This window comes from Entelurus aequoreus, linkage group LG17 (genome assembly GCF_033978785.1).
Source record: "Entelurus aequoreus isolate RoL-2023_Sb linkage group LG17, RoL_Eaeq_v1.1, whole genome shotgun sequence".
Taxonomy (NCBI): Eukaryota; Metazoa; Chordata; class Actinopteri; order Syngnathiformes; family Syngnathidae; genus Entelurus; species Entelurus aequoreus.
This window is the reverse complement of record NC_084747.1, coordinates 12,274,524-12,297,332: the sequence shown is the minus strand read 5'-3', so window position 1 is coordinate 12,297,332 and position 22,809 is coordinate 12,274,524. Positions and strand designations below refer to the sequence as shown.

The 22,809-nt window shown below is 40.7% G+C and overlaps 1 protein-coding gene and 22 non-coding genes across 23 annotated transcripts; 21 read left to right on the top strand and 2 right to left on the bottom strand.

Moving 5' to 3' along the window:
* Window positions 1-2,967: 2,967 nt before the first annotated feature.
* Window positions 2,968-9,930, bottom strand: LOC133632103 (uncharacterized). Its single transcript, XM_062024339.1, has 3 exons — window positions 9,337-9,930; window positions 5,730-6,044; window positions 2,968-3,320 (listed from the first exon to the last, which is right to left on the bottom strand). The coding sequence occupies exons 1-3, from the start codon at window positions 9,545-9,547 to the stop codon at window positions 2,968-2,970; spliced, it is 879 nt and encodes a 292-aa protein (XP_061880323.1). The 5' UTR covers window positions 9,548-9,930.
* On the bottom strand, window positions 8,785-8,857 carry trnat-ugu (transfer RNA threonine (anticodon UGU)). Its single transcript has one exon. It is a non-coding gene; the product is annotated as a tRNA-Thr (tRNA).
* Window positions 9,931-10,357: 427 nt separating the features above from the next.
* Window positions 10,358-10,430, top strand: trnat-ugu (transfer RNA threonine (anticodon UGU)). Its single transcript has one exon. It is a non-coding gene; the product is annotated as a tRNA-Thr (tRNA).
* Window positions 10,431-10,969: 539 nt separating this feature from the next.
* Window positions 10,970-11,042, top strand: trnat-ugu (transfer RNA threonine (anticodon UGU)). The gene has a single exon. It is a non-coding gene; the product is annotated as a tRNA-Thr (tRNA).
* Window positions 11,043-11,570: 528 nt separating this feature from the next.
* Window positions 11,571-11,643, top strand: trnat-agu (transfer RNA threonine (anticodon AGU)). The gene has a single exon. It is a non-coding gene; the product is annotated as a tRNA-Thr (tRNA).
* Window positions 11,644-12,126: 483 nt separating this feature from the next.
* Window positions 12,127-12,199, top strand: trnat-ugu (transfer RNA threonine (anticodon UGU)). Its single transcript has one exon. It is a non-coding gene; the product is annotated as a tRNA-Thr (tRNA).
* Window positions 12,200-12,726: 527 nt separating this feature from the next.
* trnat-agu (transfer RNA threonine (anticodon AGU)) lies at window positions 12,727-12,799 on the top strand. Its single transcript has one exon. It is a non-coding gene; the product is annotated as a tRNA-Thr (tRNA).
* Window positions 12,800-13,328: 529 nt separating this feature from the next.
* Window positions 13,329-13,401, top strand: trnat-ugu (transfer RNA threonine (anticodon UGU)). Its single transcript has one exon. It is a non-coding gene; the product is annotated as a tRNA-Thr (tRNA).
* Window positions 13,402-13,928: 527 nt separating this feature from the next.
* trnat-agu (transfer RNA threonine (anticodon AGU)) lies at window positions 13,929-14,001 on the top strand. Its single transcript has one exon. It is a non-coding gene; the product is annotated as a tRNA-Thr (tRNA).
* A 525-nt stretch (window positions 14,002-14,526) lies between these two features.
* trnat-ugu (transfer RNA threonine (anticodon UGU)) lies at window positions 14,527-14,599 on the top strand. The gene has a single exon. It is a non-coding gene; the product is annotated as a tRNA-Thr (tRNA).
* Window positions 14,600-15,119: 520 nt separating this feature from the next.
* Window positions 15,120-15,192, top strand: trnat-agu (transfer RNA threonine (anticodon AGU)). The gene has a single exon. It is a non-coding gene; the product is annotated as a tRNA-Thr (tRNA).
* A 518-nt stretch (window positions 15,193-15,710) lies between these two features.
* trnat-ugu (transfer RNA threonine (anticodon UGU)) lies at window positions 15,711-15,783 on the top strand. The gene has a single exon. It is a non-coding gene; the product is annotated as a tRNA-Thr (tRNA).
* Window positions 15,784-16,308: 525 nt separating this feature from the next.
* On the top strand, window positions 16,309-16,381 carry trnat-ugu (transfer RNA threonine (anticodon UGU)). Its single transcript has one exon. It is a non-coding gene; the product is annotated as a tRNA-Thr (tRNA).
* Window positions 16,382-16,907: 526 nt separating this feature from the next.
* trnat-ugu (transfer RNA threonine (anticodon UGU)) lies at window positions 16,908-16,980 on the top strand. Its single transcript has one exon. It is a non-coding gene; the product is annotated as a tRNA-Thr (tRNA).
* A 519-nt stretch (window positions 16,981-17,499) lies between these two features.
* Window positions 17,500-17,572, top strand: trnat-agu (transfer RNA threonine (anticodon AGU)). Its single transcript has one exon. It is a non-coding gene; the product is annotated as a tRNA-Thr (tRNA).
* A 514-nt stretch (window positions 17,573-18,086) lies between these two features.
* trnat-ugu (transfer RNA threonine (anticodon UGU)) lies at window positions 18,087-18,159 on the top strand. The gene has a single exon. It is a non-coding gene; the product is annotated as a tRNA-Thr (tRNA).
* Window positions 18,160-18,681: 522 nt separating this feature from the next.
* Window positions 18,682-18,754, top strand: trnat-ugu (transfer RNA threonine (anticodon UGU)). Its single transcript has one exon. It is a non-coding gene; the product is annotated as a tRNA-Thr (tRNA).
* A 527-nt stretch (window positions 18,755-19,281) lies between these two features.
* Window positions 19,282-19,354, top strand: trnat-agu (transfer RNA threonine (anticodon AGU)). The gene has a single exon. It is a non-coding gene; the product is annotated as a tRNA-Thr (tRNA).
* Window positions 19,355-19,680: 326 nt separating this feature from the next.
* Window positions 19,681-19,753, top strand: trnat-ugu (transfer RNA threonine (anticodon UGU)). Its single transcript has one exon. It is a non-coding gene; the product is annotated as a tRNA-Thr (tRNA).
* Window positions 19,754-20,280: 527 nt separating this feature from the next.
* Window positions 20,281-20,353, top strand: trnat-cgu (transfer RNA threonine (anticodon CGU)). The gene has a single exon. It is a non-coding gene; the product is annotated as a tRNA-Thr (tRNA).
* Window positions 20,354-20,881: 528 nt separating this feature from the next.
* On the top strand, window positions 20,882-20,954 carry trnat-cgu (transfer RNA threonine (anticodon CGU)). The gene has a single exon. It is a non-coding gene; the product is annotated as a tRNA-Thr (tRNA).
* A 518-nt stretch (window positions 20,955-21,472) lies between these two features.
* On the top strand, window positions 21,473-21,545 carry trnat-ugu (transfer RNA threonine (anticodon UGU)). Its single transcript has one exon. It is a non-coding gene; the product is annotated as a tRNA-Thr (tRNA).
* A 495-nt stretch (window positions 21,546-22,040) lies between these two features.
* trnat-ugu (transfer RNA threonine (anticodon UGU)) lies at window positions 22,041-22,113 on the top strand. The gene has a single exon. It is a non-coding gene; the product is annotated as a tRNA-Thr (tRNA).
* Window positions 22,114-22,809: the final 696 nt, after the last annotated feature.

The window sequence follows — 22,809 nt, the reverse complement described above, 5'->3', positions numbered from 1 at the left end:
TGCAAAGGTCAAATTAATTTTCAATAGTTTTTTCATACAGTGTAAAACCAAATAGCACATCTTTAAAACAAAGCACACATTTGTTTCTCCAAACACATTATGTAGCTGCCAACGGCAGTTTTGAAGTAATTTCATACATCTAAAGTGTTATGTTTATATATGCATTTTGTGAAGTGTATAAATAATTACATTCACAATATATTGTTTTTGTATAACTTTGTAAATATACGGTATGTGGGTCTATTTGATGGCGGAACAATATTTGCTCTGTACGTGTTGTAGTGTGGGACATTAATGATTGATGCACACTGTCACAGGAAAAATAAGTCCCTTTCAGGTTGCCAATGTAACCACCCAAAATGATTCATTTACCCTTCTAGTGAATGTGGCAAATGAGGTAACCTTAAAGCGATCCTTTTTTTAAATTTTTTTTACCCTGACTGTTATTTTAATTTGACGCTTTTCAAAGTTATTATGCTAAATGTTAGCTAGAGGGGGTAGCGGGGGTGTATATTGTAGCGTCCCGGAAGAGTTAGTGCTGCAAGGGGTTCTGGGTATTTGTTCTGTTGTGTTTATGTTGTGTTACGATGCGGATGTTCTCCCGAAATGTGTTTGTCATTCTTGTTTGGTGTGGGTTCACAGTGTGGCGCATATTTGTAACAGTGTTAAAGTTGTTTATACGGCTACCCTCAGTGTGACCTGTATGGCTGTTGACTAAGTATGCCTTGCATTCACTTGTGTGTGTGAAAAGCCGTAGATATTATGTGATTGGGCCGGCACGCAAAGGCAGTGCCCCAATATTGTTGTCTGGGTGGACATCGGGAGAAATTCGGGAGAATGGTTGCCCCGGGAGATTTTCGGGAGGGGCACTGATATTCGGGAGTCTCCCGGGAAAATCGGGAGGGTTGGCAAGTATGACTGGGAGACACAACTGCTCTGTATACTCCTACGTCCGTGTACCACTCCGTACAGCAGCGTTTTAAAAAGTCATAAATTGTACTTTTTGAAACCGATACCGATAATTTCCGATATTACATTTTAAAGCATTTATCGGCCGATAATATCGGCAGTCCGATATCATCGGACATCTCCAGTCGAAAGTAATTTGAGTAGAAAATACATGTTTTATGTTCTCTATGAGAATCGCCTTGTGTTGTATTGTATTCCATACTTGCTAACCCTCCCGTTTTTAGCGGGAGAATCCCGATATTCAGCGCCTCTCCCGACAACCTCCCGGCAGAGATTTTCTCTCGACAAACTCCCGGTATTCAGCCGGAGCTGGAGGCCACGCCCCCTCCAGCTCAATGCGGACCTGAGACTGAGTGGGGACAGCCTGTTCTCACGTCTGCTTTCCCACAAAATAAACAGCTTGCCTGCCCAGACGTCATAACATCTAGGGCTTTTATAGAGTGCACAACTGCGCACACAACAAGGAGACGAAGCAGAAGAACAAAGAAAATTACAGACATGGCGGCCGAAATGATATACTCATCATGAACGGAGAAGTTAAACAGGACAATACTGCCATCTAATGGATAGCCACTGGAACACTGAAATTCAAGTATTTTTTTTTCTTCTATGTAAATAAAATTTAAAAATATATATATATATATACAGCTAGAATTCACTGAAAGTCAAGTATTTCATATATATGTATGAAATACTTGACTTTCAGTGAATATATGAAATATATATGAAATACTCGAGTTGGTGAATTCTAGCTGTAAATAACCACGCCCCCCGCCCCCCGCCCCCAATAAGTTCCTTGTCGAAACAACGGCCAGGAGTGAGGCTGTACGAAAGCCTATTGTGTGCCGTTAACCAGTTCTGTAATGTTCCTGTGCCTTTAAGTTTGTGGGTCAATCTGTGACGTCATTTCCTCTTTTAAGCAGGTCTTTGTCAGAATAGCCGGTTTCGATCAATGGTGGCAGCCAGCCTTGTGTGCGTTGACGACTAAATGTAAGTTTTGTCACATATATACAGCATTTGAACTGAATGTCGTGCCTTGCTACTTCTGCACATGTTTGGTGCATCGTATGCTAAGTTCAGTTGTTTTTGGGTCAATTGAGAGATAATAAGTTTCCTTGACGGCGTTTCCCTTCATGCGTAGTTTATGTAACGCCATTGCAACTGCTATGGCGTAGTTTGGCCTCTAGATGGCGACAGAGACCACATAATTGCCATTTATGGCTCTGAAGTTTAGAAACTTGTTGATACAGAGAAAACATGGGGTCATGAAGAGATAAGATTATGCTTCAGATAATCCCAGTTCGTAAGAATACGTCGGATAATTGGAAAATACGTAGTGCACCTTTTTTGAAGATTTCCTGGGTTTAGATGGATGTTGGCACATTTGAGCAACACACCACAAACTAATCAGATGGTCAGTTATTCTCCTTTGTGTGCTCTCATGTGTTTTACTGCATATGTTTTACGTGAGAACTTTTTGCTGCAGACTGAACAACTAAATGGTTTTACTCCTGCGTGTGTCCTCATGTGTTGAGTCAATCTGCTCTTTTGAATAAAGCTTTTACAACAAACTGAACAATTAAATGGTTTTAGTCCAGTGTGTGTCATTATGTGTCGAGTTAACATTTGTCTCGAAAGAAAGATTTTGCCACAAACTGAGCAATAAATGGTTTTCTCCTGTGTGTGTTCTCATGTGTTCAGTCAAAGTGTGCTTAACAGAAAAGCTTTTCCCACAAACTGAACAATTAAATGGTTTTAGTCCAGTGTGTGTCATTATGTGTCGAGTTAACATTTGTCTCGAAACAAAGATTTTGCCACAAACTGAGCAATGAAATGGTTTTTCTCCTGTGTGTGTTCTCATGTGTTCAGTCAAAGTGCTCTTAACAGAAAAGCTTTTCCCACAAACTGAACACTTAAATGGTTTTTCGCCCGTGTGTGTTCTCATGTGTTGAGTCAAATTGTACATTTTAGTAAAACTTTTAGCACAAACTGAGCAGTTTAATTTTTTTTACCTCTCTTCTTTTTAGAGAATCCAGAGTGTTTGTTGTCCATGTGAGTCCTCACATCACCTTCACAGTCTGTATCACTGCCCAAAGGTTCTTCAACCTCGTCTTCAGCCTCACTATCTGATAGTGGAGTGAAAAGATTTTCTAGTTGTGGTTTCTCTTCATTATATTCAGTCTTCACAGAGACAACAGTCAGTGGAAACTTGGTGTAATCAGCTTTCTGTGGTCCTACAAAACAATCTCCCTCCTGATTGATCCAGAGTTCCTCCTCTTCCTCTTTAATGTGGGGTGGCTGTGGGGTCTCCTGCTTCAAAGTGTACTGATGGTAAAGGTCTTCTGGACGACCTGCGAGACACAAACACACTTTCTTCTATGTACTGTATGTGTGTGTAGTGTTTCATGGCCATTCATTTAGTGCCTTGCTAGAATGATGGATCAATGTTTACATGACTTGGTTTATACTCAAACAAGAGAAGCTACAATCACAGAAAATACAAATAAAAAACTGTTATGATGGAAATTATAACACTACAATTGAGCAGTGTGGAAAAAATCAATATGGAAATGTATTGCAAAACTTTAAAAATTAGTATTATCTTCTTTAAGCAGTTGACAGTGAGGATATTTTTTTTAGATTCAGGTGGCAAGAAATTTGATCCACTTTCTGTACAATGAATAGAAATGATCATTTGAATTACTTTGTGTTTTGACACAGTTTGTGTAATGAATTATTACAGTCATCTGGTGTACGTACATATCTATAGCTTGACTTTTAATATGTATTTTACATTTAACTTTGTAGAATATCGTAATAAATCTTCATGTCACAGTATCGTACTTTATCGTGACTCAAGTATCGTGATACATATTTTATCCAGCCTGGTTGGATAATAAGGGTAAAAAAATAATAATCCGGATTATTTTTGATTGATTTGAAAATCACAATTAATAACACAATTATTTATTCATTTGAAAACACAAGTATTCATTGTACAGTACCACGAAAACTCAACGTTAAATACAATCTAAAAGAGCAACCAGATAGTAACAGATAAATAACACATAAGTTAACAATTATAGTAACAATAAATGAATACAATCTTTTTAATTCTATTGTTTACTATTTCCACTTATTTTACCACAATACAGTGTTTGCTTTTTGTATCATAAAAAAACATGTTCTAAAATCAATCAAATGGAGAAAGTGCCATGACAACAATTCACTCATAATTACGTCAATTTTCTCGCGTTTAACAGCCTTTTATTGGCCAATTCTGTGACTCCGTCCATGGTTACTTAAATGTGGAAATCATTTGGCCTTATTTTTTGGTTGAGTAAAGTGATTAGTGATTTGACATACTCACGCTTTGTCAAATAAAAAGTAACAAATTCTGGTAGACTTGGTCTTTTTTCCACTCATCTGTTTAATTTTGCATGCACATTACGTTTAATCCCATTGTTCTTGTGGTACAACATTTTGTGCCACCTCATGTGTATCGTGTGCTGGTATGACAATACACTTCCAGGAATCCGAGAAAACACCAATTAGTATTATTTTGTCACTTGGCAATTAAGGTAAAAGCTTGATTAATGAGCACACTTCGATAAAATGATGATACTGCTAATTTCCTGGAGAAGGAAGCTTGTACTAAACTTCATAGCGATCAGCAACTCTAACTCTAGCGCTGCTGTTCACTAACTTACATCACTAATCGTGTTAACAGTTATCGTGCTAATCGCTAGCTATCTTAAATGCAAACATGAATAAAAAAAATAAGTAGATAGATGGATAGTACTTTATTGATTCCTTCAGGAGAGTTCCTTCAGGAAAATATAAAAAATAATAAAAAAAATTACATCTTTCCTCCTTACAAACATCATAACCCAATCTAAAAACATTACTGTCTGAGCAACTAAGATATTCAATTGTGCACATTGAACCTACAGGCTGTGCTCTCTTAGACCTGAGTGATAAATATGAATTTTTTTTAAAAACTTGTTGTAAATTCATCTATCTTACTGTTCAGGAAAGTTTCAGATACAGAGAAGACATGGGGTCATGAGTAGATAAGATTATGCTCCAGATAATCCAGTTTGTATGAATACCTCAGATATTTGTGAAAGAAGCAGTGAGGAGGTCCTGGGTAGGGTGGATGTCACCACATATGAGCAACATACCACAAACTAAACAGCTAATTGGTTATTTTCCCTTGTGTGTTCTTATGTGTTTTACTGCGTCTGCATTATGTGGGAACCTTTTACAGCACACTGAACAACTAAATGATTATTCTGCAGCGTGCGTTTTCATGTGTTGAGTCAAAGAACTATTTTGAGAGAACCTTCTGCCGCACACTGAACATTTAAATGGTTTCTCTCCTGTGTGCGTTCTCATGTGCAGAGTCAAGTGGCTGGTTTGAGAAAAGCTTTTATTGCACACTGAACAATTAAATGGTTTTAGTCCAGTGTGTCTCCTTATGTGTTGAGTCAAACCTTGTCTGGAAACAAAGATTTTACCACAAACTGAACAAGTAAATGTTTTTTCTCTTGTGTGTGTTCCCATGTGCTCAGTCAAATTGCACTTATGGGAAAATTGTTTACCACAGACTGAACAGTGAAATGGTTTTTCGCCCGTGTGTGTTCTCATGTGTTGAGTCAAATTGTGCTTTTTAGTAAAGCTTTTAGCACAAACCGAGCAGCTCAAATTTTTTTTAGAGGGTTCAGAGTGTTTGTTGTCAGTGTGAGTCCTCATATCACCTTCACAGTCTGCATCGCTGCTCAAAGGTTCTTCAACCTCATCTTCAGCCTCACTATCTGACAGTGGAGCTAGGAGGTTGTCTAGTTGTGGTTTCTCTTCATCATCTTCAGTCTTCACAGAGACAACAGTCAGTGGCAACTTGGTGTAATCAGCTTCCTCTCGTCCTAGAAGACACTCTCCCTCCTGAGTGATCCAGAGTTCCTCCTCTTCCTTTTTAATGTGGGGTGGCTGTGGAGTCTCCTGTTTCAAAGTGGAGCTCCCCCCTTGCGATTGAGGTGGAAGTTCTTCTGGACGACCAATCAGCTGCTGGACGTCTGCAGGACACAAACACACTTTAGTTCAGAAATGATCCATGAGATGTTTCACCTTGAACTCGGTACCCATTTTCCTCTAAGTACTGTATGTGTGTGTAGTGTTTCATGGCCATTCATTTAGTGCCTTGCCAGAATGATGGATCAATGTTTACATGACTTGGCTGAGACTCAGATAAGTGGAGGGAGAATCGCAAAACATGCGTTTGATGGACATTACAATACTACAAACCAGCAGTGGGGAAAAAAATCAATAAAGAAATATAGCTCAACATTTTTTTGACAATACTTTTCCTAAGAAGTCGACAGTGAGGATTTTTTTTACATTTAAGTGCAATAAATTGTATCCACTTTCTGTACAATTACCATGAATGGAAATTGGTCATTTTAATTACTTATTTTTTTTGACACAGTATGTCATTCATATAGTGTTCATATATACAACTTGCATTTTAAAAGGGGTCATATCATGATCTTTTTTTCTAAACACCTAATGTTGGTCTATATAACATGTAATGATGGTTCTTTGGTCAAAATATTGATAGATTTCGCTGTAAAGAACTATTTTCAAGCCAATTTTGGCGGTTTTGAGAGGCGGAGTTGTTAGATGCAAATGAAGCCACCCATCCCACACACCCTCGCACTGACTAGACTTTCGCCCCCACCCAGGTAGCTTTGTTTACTACAATAGTTGTTTTTTTGTTTTGTTTTGCTAAGACCGTGTGCAATATGGACACCTGTGATCACCACCGTCCATCGGATTTTTACTTGACTTTCACCACAACTCAACATATACAAAATATTGTAGACTGTAAAAGACTGTTCTGTCTCCCTGTAATGTTTGATCCTGTTCTGTCTCCCTGTAATGTTTGATCCTGTTCTGTCTCCTTGTAATGTTTGTCTGATCTTGAATGGGATTGTGCTGAAAATGTTAATTTCCCCTCGGCGATTAATAAAGTATTTCTGATTCTGATACCAAACCGAAACAGACTTGTGCATTACTGTGCATTGAAACAACTCAATAGTGTACAAAACGGGCTTTCTTCAGGCGCATCTAAAAATACAGTACAGGTCAAAAGTTTGGACACACCTTCTCCTAATTCAATGCGTTTTCTTTATTTTCATGAATATTTATTTACATTGTAGATTGTCACTGAAGGCATCAAAACTATGAATGAACACAAAAAAAGGTGAAATAACTGAAAACATGTTTTGTATTCTAGTTTCTTCAGAATAGCCACCCTTTGCTCTGATTACTGCTTTGCACACTCTTGGCATTCTCTCAATGCGCTCCAAGCACACCTGGGAAGTGAAAACCATTTCAGGTGACTACCTCTTGAAGCTCATCCAGAGAATGCCAAGAGTGTGCAAAGCAGTAATCAGAGCAAAGGGTGGCTATTTTGAAGAAAACTAGAATATAAAACATGTTTTCAGTTATTTCACCTTTTTTGTTAAGTACATAACTCCACATTCATAGTTTTGATGCCTTCAGTGACAATCTGCAATGTAAATAGTCCATCCATCCATCCATTTTCTACCGCTTATTCCCTTCGGGGTCGCTGGAGCCTATCTCAGCTACAATCGGGCGGAAGGCGGGGTACACCCTGGACAAGTCGCCACCTCATCGCAGGGCATGTAAATAGTCATGAAAATAAAGAAAACACTTTGAATGAGAAGGTGTGTCCAAACTTTGACCTGTACTGTAAATAAACACGCATCAGCAATTAAAACATATATGCACGTGGTACTAGCATAACATACACAGACCTTAAAGTGGGACCCATCTAAAATTTCCAAGGACCACACAAATCACCGCCTGTGGGTCTGAGGGACTCACTATATAGAAAACCTATCAACATCACTTGTCTATCTGGCATGTAGCATTATGATCAATAATGTAATTTCATGTGACGTGATGTCAGTCATGTGATGTAACTGTATGTGCAGATTAGTACGTGTGTACGCCATGACGTGGTATGACTTGACTATAAAAAAAACTTTGGGTTAGGGATGTTTAGTTGAGAGTTGCATTAAGACTTATGTGTGTTAAGTTTGTGTGTGTTACTGTGTACGTTGTTTCAGTATTGATGACAAAATGGTCTTATTTAAGACATTTAGGGGAACCTGTGCTCTGAGTAGAAAACAAAGCATACAGCCCTGAATATCCCCACCATGCATTTATGGTTTGATTATAAATGTCCAGGACAGATGCAGATCTCAAATACACAAAAACATGGTCCAATAGGTGAGGAAAGTTGGTTTTGCATAATAGATCCCCTACTAAATTCTGATAATCGAGATATAAAACAACACATCAGATTCTAAAGCTTTGTTCATAGCACACAACACCAATTGGATTGACATACAGGTACATCCATCCATCCATTTTCTACCACTTGTCCCTTTCGGGGTCGCGGGGGTTCGCTGGAGCCTATCTCAGCTGCATTCGGGCAGAAGGCGGGGTAAACCCTGGACAAGTCGCCACCTCATCGCAGGGCCAACACAGATAGACAGACAACATTCACACACTAGGGACAATTTAGTGTTGCCAATCAACCTATCCCCAGGTGCATGTTTTTGGAGGTGGGAGGAAGACGGAGTACCCGGAGGGAACCCACACAGTCACGGGGAGAACATGCAAACTCTATCGAATCGAACCAGGACCTTCGTATTGTGAGGCACATGCAGTAACCCCTGTCCCACCATGCTGCAAAACAGCACCTTTCATGTGCTGCAAAGACAGAGGCCCCAGTGGGAATTGAACTCACGACCCCTGGTTTACAAGACCAGTGCTCTAACCACTGAGCTATGAGGCCTTGACACCCACTCACACATGTTGTACGATCGTGTGGATAAAACCACAAAGACGGAAAACGGATATATAATATTAATAAAGTCAGGGAAAAAACGGGGAAACTATGGGGAAATTGTTGTTTTTTTTTGTATACGATTTGGGATTCAACAAACCCTTTGAAAAAGAGACTATTGTAATTAGTCCTAAGTTATTAACAAAGAAGTGTCCGCGTTGGAAGAATTAATTTCTTGTTGAAATATACAAATAGATTTGGACTTTTTGCAACTTAAGAAAACATATTTTTTAAACAATACATATTTTAAGTGCCAAACATTTAGAGATCCGAAAACATATGTTGATTTGTAAACCAGATAGAACAACAATCATTTAATTTGCTTTGGTAATTTTCCTTGACTTTGATCTGTGACACTTGTGGAGAACTTCCCAATCAAAAGTTGGCATTAATAATTAATTAATAATATTATTCTTGTTCTTTATTACCTCCAATCCTCTGCAAGTTGATGTAGACATGTGGTCCAGTCTTCTCTTCACACACTGCACATCTCTCAGTCTTCCCCAACATCTCTTCTTTCACGTCATTATTGTCTTTCCACAAGCGCTTGTTTTGCACTTCCACTTTCTTCATTTGACTTTTGCATTCTTTCATCTCCTCTGATGTGAACTCCACTGCCTTCTTCAAGCTAACAATCATGGCGGCTCTTTCTTTACACTCTGCAACAAAGTCGGCTCATTTCGCATCCACGCTCTTTTCGGGGTTTACAACGGTCTCCAAAATTACGTTGTTGGAAACTTCAACTCGCTCCACTTTATCTTCGGTTATCGTCTTTTTTCTCCGTTAGTGATTCTCTTTCATGTTCTCTTTTAGCGGACGTCGCCATCTTAGCATAGCAGTAGTCGTCCATCTTCTATCACGTCTTCAATCTTCACTTCAGATAACACTCCATCGCTCCAAACTCAACTTCCGTTTTTGTGGGCTTTACAAAAGACGAATCCTGAGGTATTTGTAGCTATATTTGACGTGAAAAAATATATATATATTTATATATTTATGTAAGACTTCTCCAGAAAGAACAGTCTCTCAGTCCGCCATCTTGGTCAAGCCATTTACACATGCGCCAAAAGTCAGCAACTTCCGTTCCCAACTCGACAGCAGTTCTTTTCAAAATAAAGGTATTTTACTATAGGTGGGTGTAGTGATATGTGCTGGGAACGGATATTACGTAGGGTGCACCACGGACCCCACCTATGTAACACCACTACTGTTATGCCGGCTATGTAAACAACCGTGCTGAAATAAAACATTTTCCAGTCATAACTACTAACTGTCCGATTGTATTCCACAAAATGATGGAAGTGATATTTTAAGAGCCATTTCCTTTGACGCACTTTAGTTTTTTCCTGACTTTATTAATATTATATATATATTTTTCTTCTTTGCGGTTTTATTCGCACGATCGTCCAACAGCTTGATTGTATTAAAACAAGTGTGAGTGGGTGTCAAGGCCTCATAGCTCAGTGGTTAGAGCACTGGTCTTGTAAACCAGGGGTCGTGAGTTCAATTCTCACTGGGGCCTCTGTCTGTACAGCACATGAAAGGAGCTGTTTTGCAGCACGGTGTAACATATACCATATATATAACATATAACATGTACCTCACAATACAAAGGTTCTGGGTTCGATTCCCGGACTCAGTTTGCATGTTCTACCCGTGACTGCGTGGGTTCCCTCCTTGTAGTCCGGCTTCCTCCCACCTCCAAAGGCATAGCAACCACAATAAAACACAAACTAATGTCATCTCTTGCCCTTTCTTTACGTTTAGTTCTCTCTAACACTACTAATATAGTAGAGCATAAACTCGATTGCATCACAGAGTTTCTCAAACAAATCAGATGTTCAAACAAACATTTTACAAAGTGATTGCTGCAGACACCATCACGTTCGATTGCATTCCACAAGATGATGAAAGTGATATTTTAAGAGCCCTTTCCTTTGACGCGCTTTAGTTTTTTCCTGACTTTATTAATATTATATATCCCTTTTTCTTCTTTGCGGTTTTATTCGCACGATCCTCCAGCAGCTTGATTGTATTAAAGAAAGTGAACGTGGGTGTCAAGGCCTCATAGCTCAGTGGTTAGAGCACTGGTCTTGTAAACCAGGGGTCGTGAGTTCAATTCTCACTGAGGCCTCTATCTTTGCAATACATGAAAGGTGCTCTTTTGTGAAACAGGGGTTAGTGCGTGTGCCTCACAATACGAAGGTCCTGGGTTCGATTCCCAGGCTCAGTGTGTAGAGTTTGCATGTTCTCTCCGTGACTGCGTGGGTTCCCTCCGGGTACTCCGGCTTCCTCCCACCTCCAAAGGCATAGCAACCACAATAGAACACAAACTAATGCGATCTCTTGCCCTTTCTTTACGTTTAGTTTTCTCTAACACTACCAATATAGTAGAGAATAAACTCGATTGCATCACAGAGTTTCTCAAACAAATCAGATGTTCAAACAAACATTTTACAAAGTGATGGCTGCAGACACGATCACGTTCGATTGCATTCCACAAGATGATGGAAGTGATATTTTTAAGAGCCATTTCCTTTGATGCTCTTTCATTTTTTCCTGACTTTATTAATATTATATATCTGCTTTTCTTCTCTGCGGTTTTATTCACACGACCGTCCAGCAGCTTGATTGTATTAAAACAAGTGAGAGGGTGTCTCAAGGCCTCATAGCTCAGTGGTTAGAGCACTGGTCTAGTAAACCAGGGGTCGTGAGTTCAATTCTCACTGAGGCCTCTATCTTTGCAACACATGAAAGGTGCTGTTTTGTGAAACAAGGGTTAGTGCATGTGCCTCACAATACGAAGGTCCTGGGTTCGATTCCCAGGCTTAGTGTGTAGAGTTTGCATGTTCTCTCCGTGACTGCGTGGGTTCCCTCCGGGTACTCCGGCTTCCTCCCACCTCCAAAGGCATAGCAACCACAATAGAACACAAATTAATGTGATCTCTTGCCCTTTCTTTACGTTTAGTTTACTCTAACACTACTAATATAGTAGAGCATAAACTCGATTGCTTCGCGGAGTTTCTCAAACAAATAAGATGTTCAAACAAACATTTTACAAAGTGATTGCTGCAGACACGATCATGTTCGATTGCATTCCACAAGATGATGAAAGTGATATTTTAAGAGCCATTTCCTTTGACGCTCTTTCGTTTTTTCCTGACTTTATTAATATTATATCTGTTTTTCTTCTTTGTGGTTTTGAGAGGGAGTCTCAAGGCCTCATAGCTCAGTGGTTAGAGCACTGGTCTTGTAAACCAGGGGTCGTGAGTTCAATTCTCACTGAGGCCTCTATCTTTGCAACACATGAAAGGTGCTCTTTTGTGAAACAGGGGCTAGTGCGTGTGCCTCACAATACGAAGGTCCTGGGTTCGATTCCCAGGCTCAGTGTGTAGAGTTTGCATGTTCTCTCCGTGACTGCGTGGGTTCCCTCCTTGTACTCCGGCTTCCTCCCACCTCCAAAGGCATAGCAACCACAATAGAACACAAACTAATGCGATCTCTTGCCCTTTCTTTTCGTTTAGTTTAGTCTAACACTATTAATATAGTAGAGCATAAACTCGATTCCTTCGCGGAGTTTCTCAAACAAATAAGATGTTCAAACAAACATTTTACAAAGTGATGGCTGCAGACACGATCATGTTCGATTGCATTCCACAAGATGATGAAAGTGATATTTTAAGAGCCATTTCCTTTGACGCTCTTTCGTTTTTTCCTGACTTTATTAATATTATATATCTGTTTTTCTTCTTTGTGGTTTTATTCACACGACCGTCCAGCAGCTTGATTGTATTAAAGCAAGTGAGAGGGAGCCTCAAGGCCTCATAGCTCAGTGGTTAGAGCACTGGTCTAGTAAACCAGGGGTCGTGAGTTCAATTCTCACTGGGGCCTCTGTCTTTGCAGCACATGAAAGGTGCTGTTTTGCAGCACTGTGTTACAGGGGTTAGTGCATGTACCTCACAATACAAAGGTTCAGGGTTCGATTCCCGGACTCAGTTTGCATGTTCTACCCGTGACTGCATGGGTTCCCTCCGTGTACTCCGGCTTCCTCCCACCTCCAAAGGCATAGCAACCACAATAGAACACAAACTAATGCAATCTCTTGCCCTTTCTTTACGTTTTGTTTTCTCTAACACTACTAATATAGTAGAGAATAAACTTGATTGCATCACAGAGTTTCTCAAACAAATCAGATGTTCAAACAAACATTTTACAAAGTGATGGCTGCAGACACGATCACTGTCCGATTGTATTCCACAAGATGATGGAGGTGATATTTTTAAGAGCCCTTTCCTTTGACGCGTTTTAGTTTTTTTCCTGACTTAACTAATATTATATATCCGTTTTTCTTCTCTGCTGTTTTATTCACAGGATCCTCCAGCAGCTTGATAGTATTAAAACAAGTGTGAGTGGGTGTCAAGGCCTCATAGCTCAGTGGTTAGAGCACTGGTCTTGTAAACCAGGGGTCGTGAGTTCAATTCTCACTGAGGCCTCTATCTTTGCAACACATGAAAGGTGCTGTTTTGTGAAACAGGGGTTAGTGCATGTGCCTCACAATACGAAGGTCCTGGGTTCGATTCCCAGGCTCAGTGTGTAGTGTTTGCATGTTCTCTCCGTGACTGCGTGGGTTCCCTCCGGGTACTCCGGCTTCCTCCCACCTCCAAAGGCATAGCAACCACAATAGAACACAAACTAATGCGATCTCTTGTCCTTTCTTTTCGTTTAGTTTACTCTAACACTACTAATATAGTAGAGAATAAACTCGATTGCTTCGCGGAGTTTCTCAAACAAATAAGATGTTCAAACAAACATTTTACAAAGTGATTGCTGCAGACACGATCATGTTCGATTGCATTCCACAAGATGATGAAAGTGATATTTTAAGAGCCATTTCCTTTGACGCCCTTTCGTTTTTTCCTGATTTTATTAATATTATATATCTGTTTTTCTTCTTTGTGGTTTTATTCACACGACCGTCCAGCAGCTTGATTGTATTAAAACAAGTGAGAGTGTGTCTCAAGGCCTCATAGCTCAGTGGTTAGAGCACTGGTCTAGTAAACCAGGGGTCGTGAGTTCAATTCTCACTGAGGCCTCTGTCTTTGCAACACATGAAAGGTGCTGTTTTGTGAAACAAGGGTTAGTGCATGTGCCTCACAATACGAAGGTCCTGGGTTCGATTCCCAGGCTCAGTGTGTAGAGTTTGCATGTTCTCTCCGTGACTGCGTGGGTTCCCTCCGGGTACTCCGGCTTCCTCCCACCTCCAAAGGCATAGCAACCACAATAGAACACAAATTAATGCGATCTCTTGCCCTTTTTTTACGTTTAGTTTACTCTAACACTACTAATATAGTAGAGCATAAACTCGATTGCTTCGCGGAGTTTCTCAAACAAATCAGATGTTCAAACAAACATTTTACAAAGTGATGGTTGCAGACACGATCACGTTCGATTGCATTCCACAAGATGATGAAAGTGATATTTTAAGAGCCATTTCCTTTGACGCTCTTTCGTTTTTTCCTGACTTTATTAATATTATATCTGTTTTTCTTCTTTGTGGTTTTATTCACACGACCGCCCAGCAGCTTGATTGTATTAAAACAACTGAGACGGAGTCTCAAGGCCTCATAGCTCAGTGGTTAGAGCACTGGTCTTGTAAACCAGGGGTCGTGAGTTCAATTCTCACTGAGGCCTCTGTCTGTACAGCACATGAAAGGTGCTGTTTTGCAGCACGGTGTTACAGGGGTTAGTGCATGTACCTCACAATACAAAGGTTCTGGGTTCGATTCCCCGACTCAGTTTGCATGTTCTACCCGTGACTGCATGGGTTCCCTCCGGGTACTCCCACCTCCAAAGGCATAGCAACCACAATAGAACACAAACTAATGCGATCTCTTGCCCTTTCTTTGCGTTTAGTTTTCTCTAACACTACTAATATAGTAGAGAATAAACTTGATTGCATCACAGAGTTTCTCAAACAAATCAGATGTTCAAACAAACATTTTACAAAGTGATGGCTGCAGACACGATCACTGTCCAATTGTATTCCACAAGATGATGGAGGTGATATTTTTAAGAGCCCTTTCCTTTGACGCGTTTTAGTTTTTTTTCCTGACTTAACTAATATTATATATCCGTTTTTCTTCTCTGCGGTTTTATTCACAGGATCGTACAGCAGCTTGATTGTATTAAAACAAGTGCGAGTGAGTATCAAGGCCTCATAGCTCAGTGGTTAGAGCACTGGTCTAGTAAACCAGGGGTCGTGAGTTAAGTTCTCACTGAGGCCTCTATCTTTGCAACACATGAAAGGTGCTGTTTTGTGAAACAGGGGTTAGTGCATGTGCCTCACAATACGAAGGTCCTGGGTTCGATTCCCGGACTCAGTTTGCATGTTCTACCCGTGACTGGATGGGTTCCCTCCTTGTACTCCGGCTTCCTCCCACCTCCAAAGGCATAGCAACCACAATAAAACACAAACTAATGTCATCTCTTGCCCTTTCTTTACGTTTAGTTTACTCTAACACTACTAATATAGTAGAGCATAAACTCGATTGCATCACAGAGTTTCTCAAACAAATCAGATGTTCAAACAAACATTTCACAAAGTGATTGCTGCAGACACGATCACGTTCGATTGCATTCCACAAGATGATGAAAGTGATATTTTAAGAGCCATTTCCTTTGACGCGCTTTAGTTTTTTCCTGACTTTATTAATATTATATATCCCTTTTTCTTCTTTGCGGTTTTATTCGCACGATCCTCCAGCAGCTTGATTGTATTAAAGATAGTGAACGTGGGTGTCAAGGCCTCATAGCTCAGTGGTTAGAGCACTGGTCTTGTAAACCAGGGGTCGTGAGTTCAATTCTCACTGAGGCCTCTATCTTTACAACACATGAAAGGTGCTCTTTTGTGAAACAGGGGCTAGTGCGTGTGCCTCACAATACGAAGGTCCTGGGTTCGATTCCCAGGCTCAGTGTGTAGAGTTTGCATGTTCTCTCCGTGACTGCGTGGGTTCCCTCCGGGTACTCCGGCTTCCTCCCACCTCCAAAGGCATAGCAACAACAATAGAACACAAATTAATGCGATCTCTTGCCCTTTCTTTACGTTTAGTTTACTCTAACACTACTAATATAGTAGAGAATAAACTCGATTGCATCACAGTTTCTCAAACAAATCAGATGTTCAAACAAACATTTTACAAAGTGATGGCTGCAGACACGATCACGTTCGATTGCATTCCACAAGATGATGAAAGTGATATTTTAAGAGCCATTTCCTTTGACGCGCTTTAGTTTTTTCCTGACTTTATTAATATTATATATCCCTTTTTCTTCTTTGCGGTTTTATTCGCACGATCCTCCAGCAGCTTGATTGTATTAAAGAAAGTGAACGTGGTTGTCAAGGCCTCATAGCTCAGTGGTTAGAGCACTGGTCTTGTAAACCAGGGGTCGTGAGTTCAATTCTCACTGAGGCCTCTATCTTTGCAACACATGAAAGGTGCTCTTTTGTGAAACAGGGGCTAGTGCGTGTGCCTCACAATACGAAGGTCCTGGGTTCGATTCCCAGGCTCAGTGTGTAGAGTTTGCATGTTCTCTCCGTGACTGCGTGGGTTCCCTCCGGGTACTCCGGCTTCCTCCCACCTCCAAAGGCATAGCAACAACAATAGAACACAAATTAATGCGATCTCTTGCCCTTTCTTTACGTTTAGTTTACTCTAACACTACTAATATAGTAGAGAATGAACTCGATTGCATCACAGTTTCTCAAACAAATCAGATGTTCAAACAAACATTTTACAAAGTGATGGCTGCAGACACGATCACGTTCGATTGCATTCCACAAGATGATGGAGGTGATATTTTTAAGAGCCCTTTCCTTTGACGCTCTTTCGTTTTTTCCTGACTTTATTAATATTATATATCTGTTTTTCTTCTTTGTGGTTTTATCCGCACGATCCTCCAGCAGCTTGATTGTATTAAAACAAGTGTGAGTGGGTGTCAAGGCCTCATAGCTCAGTGGTTAGAGCACTGGTCTTGTAAACCAGGGGTCGTGAGTTCAATTCTCACTGGGGCCTCTGTCTGTACAGCACATGAAAGATGCTGTTTCGCAGCATGGTGTTACAGGGGTTAGTGATGTACCTCACAATACAAAGGTTCTGGGTTCGATTCCCGGACTCAGTTTGCATGTTCTACCCGTGACTGGATGGGTTCCCTCCTTGTACTCCGGCTTCCTCCAAAGGCATAGCAACCACAATAGAACACAAATTAATGCCGTCTCTTGCCCTTTCTTTACGTTTAGTTTTCTCTAACACTACTAATATAGTAGAGCATAAACTCGATTGCATCACAGAGTTTCTCAAACAAATCAGATGTTCAAACAAACATTTTACAAAGTGATTGCTGCAGACACGATCACGTTCGATTGCATTCCACAAGATGATGGAGGTGATATTTTTAAGAGCCATTTCCTTTGACGCTCTTTCGTTTTTTCCTGACTTTATTAATATTATATATCTGTTTTTCTTCTCTGCGGTTTTATTCACACGACCGTCCAGCAGCTTGATTGTATTAAAACAAGTGAGAGGGTGTCTCAAGGCCTCATAGCTCAGTGGTTAGAGCACTGGTCTAGTAAACCAGGGGTCGTGAGTTCAATTCTCACTGAGGCCTCTATCTTCAACACATGAAAGGTGCTGTTTTGTGAAACAGGGGTTAGTGCATGTGCCTCACAATACGAAGGTCCTGGGTTCCATTCCCAGGCTCAGTGTGTAGAGTTTGCATGTTCTCTCCGTGACTGCGTGGGTTCACTCCGGCTTCCTCCCACCTCCAAAGGCATAGCGACTACAATAGAACACAAATTAATGCGATCTCTTGCCCTTTCTTTACGTTTAGTTTACTCTAACACTACTAATATAGTAGAGCATAAACTCGATTGCTTCGCGGAGTTTCTCAAACAAATCAGATGTTCAAACAAACATTTTACAAAGTGATTGCTGCAGACACGATCACGTTCGATTGCATTCCACAAGATGATGGAGGTGATATTTTAAGAGCCCTTTCCTTTGACGCTCTTTCGTTTTTTCCTGACTTTATTAATATTATATCTGTTTTTCTTCTTTGTGGTTTTATTCACACGGCCGCCCAGCAGCTTGATTGTATTAAAACAAGTGTGAGTGAGTGTCAAGGCCTCATAGCTCAGTGGTTAGAGCACTGGTCTTGTAAACCAGGGGTCGTGAGTTCAATTCTCACTGGGGCCTTTGTCTGTACAGCACATGAAAGGGGCTGTTTTGCAGCACGGTGTTACAGGGGTTAGTGCATGTACCTCACAATACAAAGGTTCTGGGTTCGATTCTCCGACTCAGTTTGCATGTTCTACCCGTGACTGCATGGGTTCCCTCCGGGTACTCCGGCTTCCTCCAAAGGCATAGCAACCACAATAGAAAACAAACTAATGCAATCTCTTGCCCTTTTTTTACGTTTTGTTTTCTCTAACACTACTAATATAGTAGAGAATAAACTTGATTGCATCACAGAGTTTCTCAAACAAATCAGATGTTCAAACAAACATTTTACAAAGTGATGGCTGCAGACACGATCACTGTCCGATTGTATTCCACAAGATGATGGAGGTGATATTTTTAAGAGCCCTTTCCTTTGACGCGTTTTAGTTTTTTTCCTGACTTAACTAATATTATATATCCGTTTTTCTTCTCTGCGGTTTTATTCACAGGATCGTACAGCAGCTTGATTGTATTAAAACAAGTGTGAGTGGGTGTCAAGGCCTCATAGCTCAGTGGTTAGAGCACTGGTCTTGTAAACCAGGGGTCGTGAGTTCAATTCTCACTGAGGCCTCTATCTTTGCAACACATGAAAGGTGCTGTTTTGTGAAACAGGGGTTAGTGCATGTGCCTCACAATACGAAGGTCCTGGGTTCGATTCCCAGGCTCAGTGTGTAGAGTTTGCATGTTCTCCCCATGACTGCGTGGGTTCCCTCCGGGTACTCCGGCTTCCTCCCACCTCCAAAGGCATAGCAACCACAATAGAACACACATTAATGCGATCTCTTGCCCTTTCTTTTCGTTTAGTTTATTCTAACACTACTGATATAGTAGAGCATAAACTCGATTGCTTCGCGGAGTTTCTCAAACAAATAAGATGTTCAAACAAACATTTTACAAAGTGATTGCTGCAGACACGATCATGTTCGATTGCATTCCACAAGATGATGGAAGTGATATTTTAAGAGCCATTTCCTTTGACGCTCTTTCGTTTTTTCCTGACTTTATTAATATCATATATCTGTTTTTCTTCTTTGTGGTTTTATTCACACGGCCGCCTAGCAGCTTGATTGTATTAAAACAAGTGAGAAGGGTTGTCAAGGCCTCATAGCTCAGTGGTTAGAGCACTGGTCTAGTAAACCAGGGGTCGTGAGTTCAATTCTCACTGGGGCCTCTGTCTGTACAGCACATGAAAGGTGCTGTTTTGCAGCACGGTGTTACAGGGGTTAGTGCATGTACCTCACAATACAAAGGTTCTGGGTTCGATTCCCGGACTCAGTTTGCATGTTCTACCCGTGACTGCATGGGTTCCCTCCGGGTACTCCGGCTTCCTCCCACCTCCAAAGGCATAGCAACCACAATAGAACACAAACTAATGTGATCTCTTGTCCTTTCTTTACGTTTAGTTTACTCTAACACTACTAATATAGTAGAGAATAAACCCGATTGCTTCGCGGAGTTTCTCAAACAAATCAGATGTTCACACAAACAAACAAACAAGGCCTCATAGCTCAGTGGTTAGAGCACTGGTCTTGTAAACCAGGGGTCGTGAGTTCAATTCTCACTGAGGCCTCTATCTTTGCAACACATGAAAGGTGCTGTTTTGTGAAACACGGGTTAGTGCATGTGCCTCACAATACGAAGGTCCTGGGTTCGATTCCCAGGCTCAGTGTGTAGAGTTTGCATGTTCTCCCCATGACTGCGTGGGTTCCCTCCGGGTACTCCGGCTTCCTCCCACCTCCAAAGGCATAGCAACCACAATAGAACACAAATTAATGCGATCTCTTGCCCTTTCTTTACGTTTAGTTTACTCTAACACTACTAATATAGTAGAGAATAAACTCGATTGCATCACAGAGTTTCTCAAACAAATCAGATGTTCAAACAAACATTTTACAAAGTGATTGCTGCAGACACGATCACGTTCGATTGCATTCCACAAGATGATGAAAGTGATATTTTTAGAGCCATTTCCTTTGACGCTCTTTCGTTTTTTCCTGACTTTATTAATATTATATATCTGTTTTTCTTCTTTGTGGTTTTATTCACACGACTGTTCAGCAGCTTTATCGTATTAAAACAAGTGTGAGTGGGTGTCAAGGCCTCATAGCTCAGTGGTTAGAGCACTGGTCTCGTAAACCAGGGGTCGTGAGTTCAATTCTCACTGAGGCCTCTATCTTCAACACATGAAAGGTGCTGTTTTGTGAAACAGGGGCTAGTGCATGTGCCTCACAATACGAAGGTCCTGGTTTCGATTCCCAGGCTCAGTGTGTAGAGTTTGCATGTTCTCCCCATGACTGCGTGGGTTCCCTCTGGGTACTCTGGCTTCCTCCCACCTCCAAAGGCATAGCAACCACAATAGAACACAAACTAATGCGATCTCTTGTCCTTTCTTTACGTTTAGTTCTCTCAAACACTACTAATATAGTAGAGAATAAACTTGATTGCATCACAGTTTCTCTCAAACAAATCAGATGTTCAAACCAACATTTTACAAAGTGATTGCTGCAGACACAAGCATGGTACGATTGTATTCCACAAGATGATGAAAGTGATATTTTTAAGAGACATTTCCTTTGACGCTCTTTCGTTTCTTGCCTGACTTTATTAATATTATTTATCCGTTTTTCTTCTTTGCGGTTTTATGCACACGACTGTTCAGCAGCTTTATCGTATTAAAACAAGTGTGAGTGGGTGTCAAGGCCTCATAGCTCAGTGGTTAGAGCACTGGTCTCGTAAACCAGGGGTCGTGAGTTCAATTCTCACTGGGGCCTCTGTCTGTACAGCACATGAAGGGTGCTGTTTTGTGGGACAGTGGTTAGTGCATGTACCTCACAATACGAAGGTCCTGGGTTCGATTCCCAAACTCAGTGTGCAGAGTTTCCATGTTCTACCCATGACGCGTGGGTTCCCTCCGGGTACTCTGGCTTCCTCCCACCTCCGAAGGCATAGCAAACACAAACGAATGTGATCTCTTGCCCTTTCTTTACGTTTAGTTTTCTCTAACACTTTTAAAATAGTAGAGAATAAACTCAATTGCATCACAGAGTTTCTCAAACAAATCAGATGTTCAAACAAACATTTTACAAAGTGATGGCTGCAGACACGATCACGGTCTAATTGTATTCCACAAGGTGCTGGAAGTGATATTTTAAAGAGACATTTTCTTTGACGCTCTTTCGTTTTTTCCTGACTTTATAATTATTATATATACGTTTTTCTTTTTCGCGGTTTTATTCACACGATCGTCCAGCAGCTTGATTGTATTAAAACAAGTGTGAGCAGCTGTTAAGGCCTCATAGCTCAGTGGTTAGAGCACTGGTCTTGTAAACCAGGGGTCGTGAGTTCAATTCTCACTGGGTCCTCTGTCTGTACAGCTCATGAAAGGTGCTGCTTTGTGACACAGTGGTTAGTGCATGTACCTCACAATACGAAGGTCCTGGGTTTGATTCCCAAACTCAGCGTGCAGAGTTTGCATGTTCTATCTGTGACTGCGTGGCTTTTTCCGAAGGCATAGCACACACAAAATAATGCGATCTCTTCTTGCCCTTTCTTTACGTTTAGTTTTCTCTAACACTACTAAGATAGTAGAGAATAAACTTGATTGCATCACAGAGTTTCTCAAACAAATCAGATGTTCAAACAAACATATTATAAAATGATGGCTGCAGACACGATCACGGAACGATTGTATTCCACAGGGTGCTGGAAGTGATATTTCAAAGAGCCATTTCCTTTGACGCTCTTTCGTTTTTTTCTGACTTTATTAATATTATATATCCATTTTTCTTCTTTGTGGTTTTATTCACACGATCGTTCAGCAGCTTGATTTTATTAAAACTTGTGTGAGTGAGTGTCAAGGCCTCATAGCTCAGTGGTTAGAGCACTGGTCTTGTAAACCAGGGGTCGTGAGTTCAATTCTCACTGGGGCCTCTGTCTTTGCAGCACATAAAAGGTGATCTTTTGCAGCGTGGTGATACAGGGGTTACTGCATGTGCCTCACAATACGAAGGTCCTGGGCTCAGAGTCTCTCTTTGTGGAATTTGCATGTTCTCCCTGTGACTGCGTGGGTTCCCTCCGGGTACTCCGGCTTCCTCCCAACTCCAAAGACATTCATAGGTTGATTGGCAACACTAAATTTTAGTGTGAATGTTGTTTGTCTGGTAGAAAATGGATGGATAGAGAGTGAGTGTAGAGTTTGAGCAGAAAATGTTGTATTGCTGTTCTGTTCTTGAGTGTTCCAGTCATTCAAATAGAGAGATAGGAAAGAGATTTCGTATAGTCATGAAAAAAGTGGTTTATAAAAGTAATGAATTAAGGGCGAAAACGAAAGTTCGGGATTTAGGGCAAAAACAAAAGTTTGGTGAAATGGCTCTTAAAAATATCACTTTTATCATCTTTTGGAATACAATCAGACCATGTGTGTCTGCAGCTATCACTTTGTAAAATGTTTGAACATTTGAGTTGTTTGAAAAACTTTACTGTGATGCAACCGAGTCTATTCTCTACTATATTAGTAGTGTTTGATAGCAGAACTAAATGTAAAGAAAGGACCTGGTTAGTTTGTGTTCTTTTGTGGTTACCATGTCTAAATATAACTAGGTAGACCTGCTTGTGCAAAAAAACTAA

Excerpts from the sequence above, each read along its gene's own strand:
- LOC133632103 (XM_062024339.1), bottom strand. The coding sequence starts at position 9,547 with ATGATTGTTAGCTTGAAGAAGGCAGTGGAGTTCACATCAGAGGAGATG. Across the intron at positions 6,045-9,336 it reads CAACTTGCAGAGGATTGGAG|ACGTCCAGCAGCTGATTGGT; the intron begins GTAATAAAGAAC and ends TGTGTCCTGCAG. Across the intron at positions 3,321-5,729 it reads CAGCGATGCAGACTGTGAAG|GTCGTCCAGAAGACCTTTAC; the intron begins GTGATATGAGGA and ends TGTGTCTCGCAG.